We start from the raw sequence: 18,356 nt of genomic DNA on the forward strand, positions 1-18,356 counted from the left end.
GTTTCTGAGGTTTATGGACACGGGTGGTTAGCAAAATGTGTGGAGAGTGAGGGTAAGCGGTCAAGACATAGAGAGAGAGACAGAGAGAGGGTGAGAGACGAGGGTAGAGGGGCAGCTACAGAGAGAACAGATTACTGAATCTAATCATATGTATGTACCATTAGGAGATACACATTAAAGGCCAAGTTTATCCGATAATAATAAGTAAATTTGAAATATTAGAGACATACTGCCCATGACGTGCATGTCACCATTTTGCGCAAATAGCCAAAACTTTAGAATCTCAGAACCTTTTTTTTAATCAGGTTACAACAAACTTTCAGTGTTTTCCCCTCTATTCATTCAATCCAATGTATTATTTTGGAGTGAAATTGACCTTTAAGTGTACATCGAAAGATTAAGCGTCTTTGGCAAAGATTTAAAAATATATGATCTATAATATTGTAACTATGGATTGACTAACTTTTTGTTACACCCGCTGATGTAATATTCGTCCCGAATTCGTTACCAAATTGCATTTAAATTCATTTTCTCACTATTTACTTTTGCATTGCACACTTTCTTAAACAAAATGTTTACATAAGCACAATTTTCCGTATACGACATTCTGTAAAGTACTTAATTATGATTAAATAGTCATTTACTCAATTTCACAATATGTAGACTTAAGAAATTATATCCATAATAACCTAGTACAATAAATTGTAATTTCAATCTTAATCAGGTAAGTCGGGGCAATTTAAAATAGTAGTTTTTCTCATTTGTAGTATGGATTTCAAACATTTTGAAAAGAGAAAATGACAATTTTTAGATATCATACGAATGGAATATTGCATACATTATGATATGAAGTGTATTTATAAGGGGAGTGACGAAATGATGTTTTAATAGATGATATTGTCCTCTAAAACAATTGGACGAAAAATATTATCCTAATATCATAGCCATTTCAGAAATATCAATCGGTGCAGTGCAGACCAATTGCGGGAGAAGCTTTATATCGTTATTAAAATGCAACCAAATAATATGCATTTAGGAAAAGTAGGGTCATTCATTTGCCATCTGACAAAATCATGCATTTTAGTTAGGCTCAGCGAGGGATGAAATATCACTTAATATTTTTTCCGTGGTCCTAGTGCTTGCTGTCGTAAGACGCCTTTTTAAATATCGTGAGCGTTTTTTTAAACAAATAACAAATTTTTGACATAGTAAACCCCTTTAAAAAAACATAGTAAACCCTTTAAAAAAAAAAAAAGCTCGTATGGGCTTGCCTTCTAAAATCTAACACCGGGAATGTGAGCGTTGAATTCATACTCCTTTGAACTATTGATGCCTGTTTATACTTTGGTTTTTCGTCAAATTCTTTATAATTTTCGGTTTTTCGTTTCCCCATTCTTTTCCTTTAGTCTCTTCGTGTTACCATTTTGACCCCTGTATATTGCGTCTGTGGCACTTTTCCCCTTGCCCGTAGATAGCCCCTCCTCCAATCAACGTAAGCCTATCTTGTCCTTGTTATTTTTGGCCAACCAATGAGACGCTCTTCTTCACATGGTGTAAACCCCAATGGAAAAGGTTCAATGTTGCACCTTTAGCACTGCCATACCAGGGGCATCTTTTACACATGCAATTTTGCACCTCTCCGATTTTAAAGGTAGAATGTTTCATCTATATAATTGTGCTCCAAAACCAGAAAAGTGCTCACGGTGTGGAATTGGGCTTTAACTTTTATATAGTAAATCAAGAAAGTGTGCAAACCGTAAGCACTGATCGCATTTCAATATCTTCTTCAAGTATGAAATACAACGCTCATTTAGGCTGTTCTTACATCAGCCGACCCGTCACGCTTCCTCTGGACAAATAAACCTGTGCAATAACTCCGTGAAATTGATAAATCTATTCGAAATGAATGATAGAGAGAAAATTGAGTATATTCTATTATTGCCGAAACCCTTTGAAACATCATAATGACTCAACAAATGCGAGTGGTTCAGCGTCATGGCTCCATCTAACATTCTGGTGTGGCAGTACAACGTCGAGGGATGAGTTTTCAAAGGCCACCTTCTCCTCAGCAAAATCGAGTTCCTTTCCCTGATACAGGACACGAGACACGGAACATTGACCGAGATTCACTCTCATCACACAGTCACTATTTATTGATAAGTGCTGGAGCTGCGAACATCCAAAGAGGTTTAAGTACCTCAGGAGGGGTGCGTCTTTTGGTACCGACACAACCTTGGTGTTCCGACACTTCTCTAAGCTAAGATGCGTGATGTTCGGACAAGCATTCAGCATGCATTTGAGTGTGTAGTCTCCAATCATACACCGATACAAGATGAGAATAGATATACACGGTGATGAGAGGACAATGGTCGCAATGGCACAGTCAAACAGGCGAATCTTTCCAACAAACCTCGACGCTTGGATCACACACGACCTTAGGAATACCCTCTCATCACTGCACATGTTGAACTCGAGTTCATCCAGGCTTTCACATTGGACCAAGATGTTGTGAAGAACGGGACACCCAGTTAGGCAGATGTCTTTGACCTGATCCGCAGCGACGATGAGCTGCCTCAAAGACAACAGCTCCATTTCATCTTCAGTCTGCAGATACTGGAGGGTTGGGCACCGGATGGACAGGACGTCACTGCTGAAACCATGAAGGAGACACACAATGCGTACGCTAGGACATCGCTGGGAGTCTAGAAGAAGCTCTGGTGTTGAGACATTACCCATAAGAAGAGTTGATATGGTCGGATTCTCTGACAACAGGTTGTAGAGACTACGAGAGTCTAGGACATCACAATTACGAAGTTGCAGCGTAGTAAGGCGATTACTCTGTACATTTATACTCTTCAAGACTCCAGCACCATCAATCTACAAAGAATCGAATGAAAATCAGATAACATTATTAACTAGATATCTAAATATCTTGTCTACTTTTGCTCTTGTAAAGAGCAATTATTTGTGGCTTATGCACAGGCATTGAAATTTAAGTTATTTTTTATATGACAAAATACAATTGGTAGCTTAAAGCTGACACAAAATTGATATTTTTTGACATTTTTTCATCCGCTTTTCAAATCTCTTATTTCATTCCAATGTTTGTTTGCTGTTGTGTTTTTCAAATCCAAATACAAGTAGGCCTACCAACCGTCATATTTTATCGAGCATGTTATGACTTACATAATTTCTAGGGAGCTGTATGTTAATTTCCATATGATATTTTTGCAATAATTACGTAGAAGTATTACCATAAAGCCAAAGATAGTGATGCATTTAGTGACATTTTATGTAGTGGTGGCGTTGAAGTGGATTGATGTGTGTATGAGAATGCGTATGTGCGAGGTTGCGTTGGGATGTGTGTGAGGGTGTGTGTATGTATGAGAGAGAGATAGTTAGCGCGTGCAATGTATTGATCTCATTCGGGAGATTATCCGCCAACAGGAGAAAATGTGCTTACCTCTAAAACCCTGAGCTTTCCGGCGAAGATCTCAACATGTTCGTTTGATTCTAGTCCGTCATCGAGGTGGAGCATGCGCAGTGAAGGTGCAGTGATGCTTACGAAAAGCGCTGACCAGAGATTAAAGAATACTATCTTCTGAAGAGATGAGGAATGGATGCGTACACCATGAAGTCTCTATAATGACAATGATGTGAGGAAGAGAGTGAAAGATAGGGGGAGAATGACACAGAATGGGAAGTGGACAGAGAGGGGGATAGAGACATTAATTAGGGCAAGTGATTCAAAAAAGTGATCCAATTAAGGGAGTGGAATACAAAAGGCAATGTGTTATGGGAGACGGTGAAATAAAGAAAAAAAGAGGGAGAGGTCAATAAAAAGTGAAGGCTACAAAATCAGACATTTAATATCATATTATAAAATAGAGAATGAAAAAATGTATATTCTTCTTAAATGTTTGAATGACATTCATTCTACAAACACCATAATATGCTTAGTTTACTATGCTTGGCTTACGTCATAATATTACAAACAAAATGCCTTTGTTTTTATGCCGTGCATTTTTTCTTATACTTACATCTGTAACTGTATCATTTTTTCCAAACATCTATCTTGAACGGCAAAGCCGAAAAGCCTACATTTTCGTGTAATCAGGGGCCGCGGAACGGTTTTCAAAGTGGGGGGGGGGGGCTGACCATGCAAAAAATCACAATCATATGGTCATTTCTACGTTTTCGTACACGGTTTTGGGAAAAAGTGGGGGGGGGGGCTGAAGCCCCCCAGCCCAACCACCTCACAACAAGCTCTTTCATAGTTGCAACATGAGATTTGAAAAGAAAATGCAGATTGTACACCGAGATAAAATGTCACAATTGTTTTTTTTATATACATAATGTGAGATCCTTTAAAAACACTGCTGGATGTCAGTAATCGCGTGCGACCAGGAGAACGTGCAAATAACGGAGGAGCAACGTATGGGCGCCACCTGGTTTTTATCGTTTTCATCATCACCCATAGTGAAGGAGTTTTATTCATGATTATACTTTGATAGTCTATACATACGCAGGCTTTATTTTCCCTGAATGTCATCGTTTCTTGCGATTTGCTCATAAAATGACGACAATAAGGTAAATTACGCTTTTAACTTATCTCAAGCATTATTGTGTGGCGCCATTCTTCAGTGGAATTTATTAACGGTGGAGAAGTCTTATGTGATCTCTCTGGTAATATCTAATAACAAACGACAGAATAATGTATTCACATTGCTTCATAACGATATATATTTACCAGCAATTGTCAAATTTCTTACTTTCATTTTAAGATTTCTTGAAAGTGCCTGGATGCGTAATTCCAGTGGCTTAATTTGCAAAAAAAGGCGTGTCTGTTTTTCGTGTAAAATGATGCAAAGTACTTTGTAAATCATATTCAGTGTTGCGTTGAAATTTACCCCGAAAATGTGCATTTCTTACAAGATTGGACAAATCTTACCCAACAAAGATGTATTTACTCTTGATACCCCCAAATTGGGTATTTTTTTAACCCAATCCTTTTACTCGTCGCAAATCGGGTTTAGAATTTAAAAAGAAAAACTGAGAAAATTGCCAAATTGTCCGACTTGAATGTAGTTTAATTCCCTTCTCGAAATTCCATTCCCTATAAGACTGAATTTCGAAAAGGTCATTCTCGTATAAGCAAACACCCAATTTAACAAACATTATTTTCTTTCTAATTCAAAACACTTAATATATCAATTTCTTAAGTGTGGATGCCTGCATGTAAGTAGAGAAATACTGATCGGATACAATGTAATCCTTTTTGGGAGGTTAAATTCTATATTATTTAACTATGTCTTTTGTGTTATATGCTCATGATTGCTTCATTCTTTGTTTTTATTTCATAATTTTTTTTATATCACATGTATATTGCGTCTTAGATTGTGTTTAACTGAGTACACCTATCCTCTTTTCTAAATAATTTTTGAATGAATTAATAAATAAAATTCTCTTTGTTCTTTATGAATATGTCTTTCCGTGTTTGGACACTAGGCCTATTGGACATGAATAAATACTAATTTGAATTGAAATACGAATGTATTGATGTACTTCGATATACACGGTAAATAATTGGAAATATCACGTTTGTTATACAAGTCATGTCCATATTTCTTGTATCAAATAACTTATTTGATGCAAGAAATATGGACATGTATATTTTTACTGCCTACACACGGCCACATCCTCAACCCGACAGGCAGTTGAACCATTTTGTCATATATATGTTTAAGGAAATTAATCAGAAAAATTGAAAAAAAAGAAGAGTATAGTGTCTTTTCATCTTTTAACTCTGTCCAACATTTCTTTTTCCACGCATCCACCTAAATGTATTAAAAAGGAAGACAGTAATGATTAAAGATAAGCTTTATCCCACAGAACGGCAGTACATCTATCCCTTTAAACGTTATCTCACAATCGCTGTCAAGATGATGAGTCACGGGGGCATGATTTCACAAATGACAAGTATGCATTCAAGTTCGCTGTCAAATATGAAAATCCGCAGAGTGAAGTTGATAATTATTTAAATAGGTGTTGGTGAACCTGGGCTTATAGCCGCCTTGTGAAACGCTGCCTTAATAAAAAAAAAAGGGGGAGGGGGGTCAGTTGTAATAAATTGACCGACTGCATCAAAATCATCAATTTAATTTGCGTTGACTTACAGTTGTCCTAGATAATAATGCAAAAATATATATTTTCGGGGAGAGGGTGCATACATCACACTCCAACTGAAAATTAATACCTCAATAAGTCTACGTTTTGGTCCCAAGAAATTTGACGAGCAAATTAAAAAAAAAGGTTTCAACACAAAATGTTTGTCTTTTTAGATACATCTCTCAGATTTTGCACACCTATCAGATTTCCAGGGGGTGCTGCCTATGGAAAATAATACACGCAGCACCCCCTGGGAAAATCTTGGAGGTACTTCAGCACCCCCGATTACCCCTGTTCCCAGGGCCATGGGATTTAATTCTTTAAACTATAGTATAGGGACTATAAGACAAAGCATCGAGTTACTAACCCTAAAAAAAATTACCCCTGAAAAATAATCTTTGTTAGATATGAAAGAAGTGGTTTTCACCAAACTGTAAAATCCATTATTTTTTTTCCGTTCAGACTTTTATAAGAATGGATGCAAACACCATTCTATCGAATGAATGCAATCATTCTATAACTCCAAACAATTTCTTCATCACTCACCAACATACTCCGATATCGAGGATTGATTTTCTCTTTCATGGAGATCAGAAAATCATAATCAATAATATAGGATTGATAATTTCACATCGTCAATAATTTTAGGATTTCTTTAACAAACACAAAGAATATAGATAGGAGATTGGAAGCGTACCTCTTTATTACTTTTAGAGGTCTTTTTTTAATACAATATTAAAATTACTCATATGGGAAGAAGTGATGTTGCTCTTCTCTTTGTATGCGTGTGTATGCATTTTTTTAACTGCTTTCTGTAAGATCTGGCTATACTATTTGTTCCTAATTTGCTACATAATCGTGACATAATTCGTATCGGCGGTGTTTTCATTTCCCCTACTTGCTTTGAGCATGTAAAGCTTATTAGCGGATTTTTATAGGGTATAGAACGGGCAGACGATAAACAAGTCTGAATGTTCTAAATATACCGACAGCTCACCGATATTCCCTGAATCAACAAGCCAACTTCCCGGGCAGTCTACATTGCCGTACTTTGGCAAAAGGAAGCAAGTTACAAACGTATAATTTGTTGTAAATGATCAATGTGCTTTCGTCATTTACATATATGCGTCAATGCAATTGAACATCATATTTTCTTCAATATCTTTCGATAGAATGATCATTTTTCCCAAAATTTTGCCTGAACGTGCAACATACAAAGGGTGTTTCAGAAACAACCATAACCCAAATTTGACTGGTGTGTCACTTGCTTCCTTTTGCCAAAGATGGGCAGTATAACGATTGATCACATAGAGCAAACATTAACACTAGTCTACTTCCCCCAGACCACCCTTCCTCGCCATATGTCATCATTAACATGCATAATAAGAACAGATTGTGTTGGAAAAAAAATCATTGAAGTGATTTAGCACTTTTGCAGACTTCGCGACAGATTTTGAAAAACATGTTTAATTGGCTGAAATTATGATTAATGAAGTATCTTTATTCACCTGTAAACAGGTAATAGAAATAACACTGATTTCATTTTTCAATACAATAAAATGTCCCACCTAAGTTTTTTTATATCTTTTTAAAAGGGATTTTTATATTTTAATATCGTACTTTGCTAAATTTGTGCGTAAAATGTTTTAGGGGTATTTTTTAAAATAAGAAATATACATACTGTTCTGCATCATTTTTTAAACGATATTAATTTTGTTGGGTTTTTCACTTCATCTTTAAGGATAGTTTCTTTCCATCGTAATACAAACCTGACGAAATTAGAACAAATAAAAGTTTGCGCTCCCTCTGATAATTTATTCTGAAAATTACTTTCTTTTTGTGATACAGACCGAGCATCAGAACATGGCGTCTATAATAGTAGACTGTACTTTCCCAGGAATAGAACATGACGTCAAATCCACAGAAATAGAACCATGAAATACGTGGGCGCAAGATGCTTTTACGTCAATCGAAAGTTTGATGGGGGGGGGGCGTCTGTGAATAACAATATGCTGCTAAAAGCTGCCGTACGGCACCCTTTGCGATAACACAGAATCGGCTGATTGTCATGCTCAATGCAGAAATCACTTGGATTAAAGACATGACGGATGTACATCATGATTATGCTGTAATAATGTTTAAAATTAAATTTCATTCATTCTAGCATGCTCTTTGTCGCTATCTAATGAAGTAACAAAAGGTGATTTCGTCACTAAATCCCGTGTTCTTTCCTTCTTTCTCTTGTGCAAATATATATTATTAGAAAAAAATCTTTCTCACACTATAAACATCATCATCGACATCCTCAAGGTTACTGTTATCACTTTTCTTTCTGTTTTACGATGTCATCATTGTAATGTTTTAATTGGTAGTGGTATTGATGAGAAACATTAGTCGTATAGAAAAAAAGATAGAAAGAAGAAAAAGAAAGTAGTAAAAGTAGTAGTAGTAGTAGCAGTAGTAGTAGCAGTAGTAGTAGTAGTATTAGTAGTAGTATAGTAGTAGTAGTTGCAGTAGTAGTAGTAGTAGTAGTAGAAGGAATCTTAAAAAGATGATTGAATCAAGGAAGCTAAAATGACTTTATTTTAGCATATTGATAAACGAATATGAAAATATGCCTGTTTATAATTTACATGCTACCTATATACGATACCTCGCAGTTGGCCACAACCAGTTTCTTGAGTCTTGGTAGCGCGTTGACAACAGCCCAGAGTTCATCCATCTCTAAAGCCAGGAAACTAAGACTCAGGGATGTAATGGCTGCACCTCGGACCCCTTCTTCAAGATGTCGGGTTAGTTGGTTTCCACGCAGCATTGCCTGCTCGCTGCGGATATCACTGATAGGCAATCCTGCGTTGATCTTAAGCTTGCAACGCGTCAGGTTCGGGAGAGCCTCGAGGAATACTTCAATGCCTTTGTAGGTAATCAACCAACATGCGTTCAAGGTCACGTCTCGAAGTGCAGGGAAGTTACAAGCTGCAGAGATAAGGTCTTCATCATGCAGTTCAAATGCGCCATTGATTTGAAGTTCTTCAAGACGGGTGAGGGGTGAGAAGGTGTCCACAACACCGCGATTCCAGATGATGGGTAATCTTAGCACTGTAAGGGATGTCAGATTAGGGATAAGAAGGAAGACCGATTCATAAACTCGTGTACCAGGCATCCATGTCAACTTCTGGACATGGCTGCCATAGACGGTAAATATGGTACAAAGGGTTGCGTAGTGTTTTGGACGGTAGTCTTCAGGCTCGATGTTGAGTTCTCGCCAGACGGTTGAAGCTTCAAGAAGTACCTTGCGCCACTTACGACAAACTCCTGCATAGAGTGGCAAGCCATCGTTGACGGGGTGTAGGAAACTAAATATCCGTACAAGAAGTTCCTCGGGCAAGCGATGGAAGTGGCATCCGGCCTGCTCAACAGTAGGCACCTCGTAATCAGAGAAACTTGACGACTCGGTACGCGTCCGCTGCCGTCCCATGGCATTCTTGACAGCTGTCAACGTCACTTCCATTCTCTGTTTGCCCCTGTATCTGTAGAGTCACAGGAACGCGTTATCTGTGTGGAAATATCATATCAGCTGCCGGTACAATCAGCGAGGGCACATGGGAGATCTCGCGGCGTGCAATAATTATCGAGCGATACATTCCATTGCATGGGGCAATACTGCAGCACATCTACGGTAGACAGCAGCTGTACGTTCAGGTCTCCTGCTTCTCAGTTGCCAGACGACACATGCGAATGTTTTACAAAGCATCGTCTACCATGCTGATGTGTCTTCCCAAATGCCTCTTGAAATAGGTCAAAGTATCACAGGAAAGGAATGGGAAGACATAGCTCGATGCAGCGTGCATGTATAATGCTTGATAATACAGCCCACCAACCACTCACACGCCACCGGCTCATTGCTGGCATCGAGTGTTACGGAGGAAGAGGGGATGAAATATTGTTCCCATAGTAACGAGAGAATGACGTCAGATGCAGACAGCCATATGTTGAGTGTCCCACGCCTCTTTTGAATGAAGTGCTGTGTCGGATGTACTTTGAACTTCGTCCCAGATAAACCATCCTGTTTAAAGTGACACGTTTAGCTTTCAATATTAGATTAAAGCATGGAACGTCGTGACTTCAAAATTCTCTTCGGAATTTTCCCAAAAGCAGAATCTGTCCTTTTGAAGGATGTTTGTTAGCTGAAAATATAAACATGACATTATTCAGTTAAAAATACACTGTGTTTAAAATAAGAACGGATAAAACTAATTCCTCTTTCCATGGAAAAATAGATATAGACCTACACACACTCATACAAATACATAAATAGACATACAAACATGTTCATGAGCATTTCATTTTCCGCAACATAGGGCGTAGACAAACAGCTGCAAATCAGATTGTTACAAGAGAATCGGAAGTAAAAATGAACTAGAACAAAACACACACACACACAATCACCCTCACACAAAAAAAACATGTTTGATAATTAGAAAACATATACACCAGCTGAGAATTCAAGTCAATAACTTCCATCATTTCATTCGATGCTGATATATATTTAGAAACATATGCAGGTATGTTAGGGTGTATTTGTTATATTCATGTTTCTTGTATACGTTTTATATATTTAATTTATAATAAAATATCACACACGACACAGGATTATATACACCAGCTGACGATTCAGGTAAAAATAACTACCATCATTTTATTTCATGCTCCTTATATTTAGATACATTAAATCTGTGCTCATGATACATGTAAGTATATAATTTGTTTGTTGTTTCACGCTTCTTGTGAATGTTTTTATTTTGTTTGTCTGTTATAGAGCCAGTGTAGAGAGGCCTTTAGGTCGAAAGCTTTACAAAATATTGTTACTACGTCTACAGTACTACTACTATTACCAAACTACTTTAAAAATATATTAAACAATAAATACGTTTTATTAATACTACTAATGCTGCTGTTACTACTGCTACTTTACTACAACTACAACTACAACAACAAAAACAACTACCGGTACTACTACTACTTCTACTACTACTACTACTACTACTACTAGTACTTCTACTACTACTTCTTCTACTCCTACTATTACTACTACTACTACTATACTACTACTTCTACTACTACTACTACTACTACTACTACTACTACTAGTATACTACTGCTGCTGCTACTGTGCCTCTTCCTCTCACTTCTACAAGTACACTGCCTCCCCCCCATATTGCTCTACATAAACGATTATGCCACTCCTGTACGGGTGAATGGACTGTCACCCGTAATCGATAGGCCCTAGTATGAGATCATACTGGTGAAAAGTGATACATGCACCTGTTATCAAGCTTATACGACTAAATAGAGCAAAATCCAAAACAGAGAATTTCGTTACATAAATTTAAGAAAGTTGTGCAATTGTTGAATTGTTAAGTTTTGCGTTTAATATGTAAAAATGTGATGCCTACTGTATACTGTTTCATAAGTTAGAAGAATTTCCATTACGGATTTCTATATACCCTCCAAAAATTGATTAAAATAAAAATACATACATTATTATTATTTGCTTTTTATCTATTCCAATGATTAAGGAATACATGGGCATTGACACCGAGTGAGTCAGATTTAAAAAAATCGTCAATTTATTGGGGGAAAAACACGTCATAAACACAAAATTATCTTCAGATATCCTGAAAGAGTATATGTCTTCATCCAAAATCTGGTATTATTTCATGTGGGATATGTTTACGCTTGGATAATTAGGAATCATTTTTTGTTATGATGTAAAGTTCGATGATTGTCAAAGCAAGGCATAACTACAATTACTTAATCCAGATAATGATATCCATCATGTCTAAACTCATGAATAAACTCCATTGCAACATATACCTTTCTATTTTAGTTAACATGAGAATGCATACTAAAAAGTGTTTTTTTAAATAATGATAATGATAATAATAATCCTTATTATCCAGGTGCAAACATAATACCGCATATGAATCGAATATTACAAGCAGTATTTACAAGCTCACGTTGATTAATAGCAATATGTTCATCAGGGTATTGTGTTTGTTTATAACCGTCTTGTATCGGGTTTTTAAGGAATAGTCCCTTTTAATTTACTGAACACTATTATGCATAGTTTTATCCAGTCTTTCTGCTCTAGTGTTTTTCTTCGCTTCTTTTACTTTCTGTATTTACACTCCTTAGATTTCCTCTCATATTACTTCCTGACTGATCTCTTTTTCTTACTTGACATTTCTCCCATTCCTGTGCTCCAAGTTCTTCCAACCCTGTGTTCTTCACGTCTATCACTATATTGTCTCTTTTGCTGTTGCACCCAAGTAATTATATTTTAGAACACAATGGGTTTTTTTTTATACTTTATTATATTTTTTCTCAATGTATCATTATTTGATGAGCTTCTTCCCGCTTATATATATATATGTGATAATGTGTGTAAAATTGAAGTGTGCATTTTGTACCCATATTTTTAAAGGTCATTCGGCTAGTTTAATAAAGTAGTATAAGATTGAATGGAACAGCATAGTTTATATTATCAAGGGAGACAGTACTCTTCAATATTACTGTTTTGTGTTCTTTTCATGCCAAGAAATATAATTATATTGGCGACCTTTAAGATGCGAAGTTTTTCTGACTCCCCCGGAAAGCGTATAAACTAAGATATTTACTTATACAAACTTAAAAATCTCCTCACATTATTGGTCCAGGAGTGTCGTTCTGGGAATGGAAGAATATTCTATAAACAAAAATGAGCTACTGCATTTCCCATCGTATATTGAAAATACACTCAGCAAAAAAAGTTCTTGGACACTTATAAAAGTTAAAATATTCCATATAGATATTTGATTAAAGGCTAATTATTGTATGTCAACATGACCAGACAATATTCCTCTTCCAGTATGACATGACATTTTCATGTGAACAGTCATGCATGGGTGGTTAAATGCTTTAAACAATAGCGATGTCAGTAAAAGAAAATTGCAAGAAATGGACCACTCAAATGATAATGAATATGGCCATTCTGTAGGCATACATTCAACAATTTCAATAGGTGGTTATCATTCGAATTAAATGCTTAGGGATGCATCATGAGATGGATCATTTTGGACACTCACTTTCAAGATAAAGCTATCAAATCAAGAGCGTGCAAGGGCAATAGGAATGCATTCTGGGCAGTCATGTAGACTAGTCGCTCGATATTTCCAAGTTTCACCAACAACAATTTCACATTTGAACCAGCGGTATTTGGCTTCTGTGAAATTCAGAGACCGCCCTAGGAGTGGTCGACCTATAGGGCCACCACCCCTGCAGAAGATAGGAGGTTAAGGATGCTTGCGTTGAGAAGGCGATTTGTCACTGCACCAACTATAGGATCTGAAATTCATTGACTAACTTTGACTTAAAATTCCAGTGGAATAGTGATGCGTCCAAGTTGGATTACTTTCTCTTCTCTTTTAGAGTGGTATTCGACTTTACGTTTGCTTTTATCGTTTAATGGATATTTATGCCATATAAACTTTCACAACTGAAAGAATGGCTGATCATTTTCTTGCAATTTCCTTATACTGACATTGCTATTGTTAAATGCCTGTAAACAGCCATGCACTGACTGATCCATTCTTGCAATTTACTTTTACTGACATTGCTATTGTTTAGAGCATATAACCACCCATGCATGGCTGTTTACATGAAAATGTCATGTCATACTGGAAGAGGAATATTTTCTGGTCATGATGACATACAATAATTAACCTTTAATCAAATATCTATATGATATTTTAACTTTTATAAGTGTCCAAGAACTTTTTTTGCTGAGTGTATATCCAAAATAATTTCACGAAATATTGGTATTATTAATAGGCTAAAATTTTGCATTCCCTCCACATCATTAATCATGCTCTACTCATCATTAATCTTGCCTTATTTAAACTATGGGATTCTTATTTGGGGTGATACCCATCAATATTGCTTGCTTGCTATTTATACTTATATAGCCTACGTGTGTAATGGTTGTTCAGCTTAGTTATGCAAGATATCAAAGTTTTGTAACATAACGGATTTGTGGAAATAAAACCTAAATGAATGAAATGAAATGAATATTTATGAGATAAATTGTTGCTTTTGCAAAAGAAAGCACTTCGTATTATTCATAGTACATGTTTCCGTTCTCATACGGACCCACTTTTTCTAGAAAGTAAACTGTTGAAAGTCAAAGACCTGTATTTACTACAGTTAGGGCACTTCATGTATAGTTATAATAATAATGCACTTCCCCATATTTTTGATGCCATGTTCCCTAAAAATCAATTTTATCATAACTACCCCACGAGACACTCTGACGAACTTCACATTCCACTTTACAGAACTTTACTGGCCAAAAATACATTCCTATTCAACGGTCCGAAATCCTGGAACTCACTCGCAGATAATGTTAAAGACAGTGTCTCCTTTAATTCATTCAAACGTAAACTCAAACTTATCCTGCTTAATTCCTATAATTCTTCGCAACGGAACTAACACTTCATTATCTTCATTATAACCCTTACATTTTTCACTTTTATTTTATTTCTTTCATCTATATTGTCCAGTCATGTCTTTTGTTATTTCACCAGATCAAACTCAAGGGCGCCGGAAGCGGGGGGGCAGGGGGGCACTTGCCCCCCCAAATAAAATTTTGGGGGGGCAAAACGAGATTTTGCCCCCCCCCCCCAACGTGCCCCCTGAAAGATGAAAAATGATAAATTATTTAAGGACAAAAGTAAATGAAGGCATTTTTCTGCCTGAAAATTGTCATTTCCATTGTCAAAAATGAAAAAATTTTGCCCCTGACGGGGCAAATACATTATCATAGTAAGCCTCGCGTCTTTTGACGAACAGTTCCTCTGTGAAACATAGCTTTGATAAGCCCCCTTTCCATCTTATTACAGTGTGATAACGTTTAACCTTTTAATGAATACATTTCAGACTAAAAGCGAATGGCAAATTGATAGTGGTCCATCAATGATTAGGTTTACAATTCTATGATGCTGGCTGTGTCGTCTAACAAACGCGCGGTCGCCCAGAAACGCTCAGACCGGACCCGATATCACTAACGCGCGTGAACAATAGTTACTCGAGCAAGATATGGAATCTATGTCATAGCTGTCAAGCCCAGAAACCATAACATCTCGAGAAACTTGTTTCAATTATTTCATTTTCAACTAAATATGAATTGAGTTAATACAGTGATAACAAGAGAGCGGTGTTGGCTCAGTCGGTAACGCGTCTGCCCGTCGAAGTCGAACCAAAGATCGTAGGTTCGAGTCCACCCTGGGCGGATGACTGAAGTCAGTGCGTTGTGTGTAAACGTCTCTCCCATGTTTCATAGATGCAGGCTATGTTACAATGGAAAACACTCCGTCCCTCGGATAGGACGTTAAATGGAGGCCCCGTGTAGAGGAGAGTCACCACCCTTGCACGTTAAGAACCCACTGCACTATTCGTATAGGGGGAAACCCCGGTGTCGAGGTCCACCTGCACCCCCCCCCCATCAGTTATATCGGGAGGAGAGACCTGTGGATCATAGTGATTCAGTTCGCTTTTCGCCTCCCAGGCACAGGTGACGCCAAACAAATAATAACAATTCAGCGCCCTAAAGAAAATACCAAGGTCATTCCAACTCAATATAGACATGTTATCAGAAAATTACACTCAGAATAATCATGTGTAGAGGATTATAATTTATTATTTGTAAAAATGGTGAATCCAACTCGAAAGCAACTTAGAGATAATGTTCATATTATCCGAGATATGAATAAAAATGTAAAGAATATAAAAGAAAAAAAAAGCGTTACAGTACTGCTCTACTATATAAAAAAAAATCTTAAGATATTTTCACAGCCCCGTATTTTCCTCTATTCCTTTTCATTGGCATGATTGGAAGGCGTTTTGTCTGATACTATTTCAGCTCATATATAGCACTTATATATGTATTTTAGATTCCAAAACTTCTTCCCATTACCTGTTACTAATCAGATCGAGATGGCAGCTATGTTCTCTGGTTCATCCCAGCTTTTGTTATTCATGGACGTTTGCAAAAATAAAAAAAACAACCCGGGAGTGGGTGGGGCTGCAAGACCTAAATTTTCGAAGAAACGTAAGAGCGAGGGGATTTGTGATGGGGGAGCTTTTGCATTTTCTAGAATAAAATTGAAGGATTTCGTGCACACTTTTGGTGAATTTTGTGAATTTTGCCCTCTCGATCGGCGGCCCCGGCTCGTACGGTCATGTTTGTCATCTTAAAGTCTTTAAAAGGCCTATATAACATTGGTTTGAAACAATTTCGTTTGCAATAAGGCTCGTAATTTGCTGGAACTGCGACCCTGGTCATGAAGAAACACCAGGCTGGGTCAGAAGGGAGGAAACAGAAGGAGCAAAAAGAACTCCAAGACTGTTTAATTCTCAAGAAATTCATTTTTGAATGCACTTAGAAACGCAACTTTTATACTAAATTTTTACACAAAATCCTTACCGTGGGTATATTGTACTGTACTAGGGGGGGGGGGGGTCCCATAGCCTCTCCCGCTCGATCGCTTCGGTATCTCACGCTGTCAAAAATATTGTGCCCCCTTCGGGATTTTGCCCCCCCCAAAACTGAAAGTGTTCCGGCGCGCCTGATCAAACTGGTTCATGGTCAGCCCTTTCCCATTCTTAGTTTTACTCCTTTTTAATAAAATAGTTGTCTTGTACTGTCCTGTCTCTTGTTTTGTCTTGTCTTCTACGTCTTGTCATCCCCTCTCTCTGTTGTTTTTTCTTCTGTCTTGCGCAACATATCCTTAACAACGAAGACCTCTTTGTGTGAAAAGCTTTGCATTTGTTCAGTAATTATGTTTCCATCAATATGATTTCTTTTTCTCTTTTTCTTTCCTGTAATACATGCATGTACGCATATAGTAAGTCGACTATAATTCATTTCCAAGGGGGATCCACAATTTTACAAGCTTTGCTTTTTAGTGGATCTCCCTCATTTCCATTTATGCTCTATATTATACTGTTGTGTGTTTTTTACGAAGTAAGAATGTCCTTCTGTAAAATTGTACTTGATTTGTATTGTTTTATATTACTTTGTGTTATGTTTTGAATGGAAATGAAATGAAAGAATTGAATTGAATATTGTAATACATACCAATTGCATTCATAACACTATAATTCACTTGAATACAAATAAAATTCCCTTTATATTAATTGTATGAATGGGTTTGTGTACAATTTCTAATATTCTTTTTACAAATAATTTTGTAAAAAATTTGTAATTCATTTAAAAATTTATTTTTAAATGAATACATTCATTATAACATGAAATACAGCACTCATTATATTAATATATTAGGGGGAGGGTAGAATAGGAGAGACAAAGGGGCATCGAGGGGGCAAGTGAAGGGCAAAATAAATTTATGTGGTGCAAGGGCGGATACTCCACAGGTTTTTCCTCCATTTTCAAAATGTCATGGGGCAAATGAGGGGGGTGGGGGAACGGTTCACTGGAGGGCCAAATGCCCCGCTGCGTCCGCGTGAGAACAACAGCAGAAACAGGACAAGATATAGATACAACACAAAATAAAATAACCAAAAAAGACGACTGTACTCGAAGATGTATTATCATTTGCCAATTGCGAGTAACTTGTCTTTTTTTCATTTCTGGTTTATTTATGGATATATCATAATGTATATACGCCCCATACAACAACTGTATATTCTTATTATTTTGGGTGTGTCGGTGTGTTTTGTAGTTCATGCTCAATCATGCATTTATATTTGCATTAATTCTTTCCCTTTTTACCCCGTGCTCTCTTTTTTTATGACGGGGAGAGCAAAAAAAAATCAGGTAAACCGAAGCCTATGCTTGAGCTTCTGAGGGAGAATGGGGTGGATTTTTTTTTCAGTGTGCATACATAATAACCTAAAATTGTGTTATTTCGGATAGAAATTTGATAAAGGTCGATGCGCTCTCCTTGTCTATTGTCTTTTCGTTGATGCCCACGATAAATTATTATCTTCATGAGAAGAATATTGCCCCTGCTCCTGTGATATTCTTTTGATCTATGCCCCGAAAGTCGAGGGTCCCCAGCCCCCATACCATGATTTATCCTAGTTTTATTTTGGGATGGGATGATGCGGAGGCCGAGGAGGGGGCGTGG

The 18,356-nt window shown here is 37.0% G+C and overlaps 1 protein-coding gene across 1 annotated transcript; it reads right to left on the reverse strand.

The window, feature by feature from the left end:
- Positions 1 to 1,248: 1,248 nt before the first annotated feature.
- Positions 1,249 to 10,220, reverse strand: LOC121418648. The gene is made up of 3 exons (XM_041612626.1): positions 8,822 to 10,220; positions 3,464 to 3,640; positions 1,249 to 2,877 (listed from the first exon to the last, which is right to left on the reverse strand). The coding sequence occupies exons 1-3, from the start codon at positions 9,677 to 9,679 to the stop codon at positions 1,960 to 1,962; spliced, it is 1,953 nt and encodes a 650-aa protein (XP_041468560.1). The 5' UTR covers positions 9,680 to 10,220; the 3' UTR covers positions 1,249 to 1,959.
- Positions 10,221 to 18,356: the final 8,136 nt, after the last annotated feature.

The sequence above is a fragment of the Lytechinus variegatus genome, chromosome 7 (assembly GCF_018143015.1).
Source record: "Lytechinus variegatus isolate NC3 chromosome 7, Lvar_3.0, whole genome shotgun sequence".
Lineage (NCBI taxonomy): Eukaryota > Metazoa > Echinodermata > Echinoidea > Temnopleuroida > Toxopneustidae > Lytechinus > Lytechinus variegatus.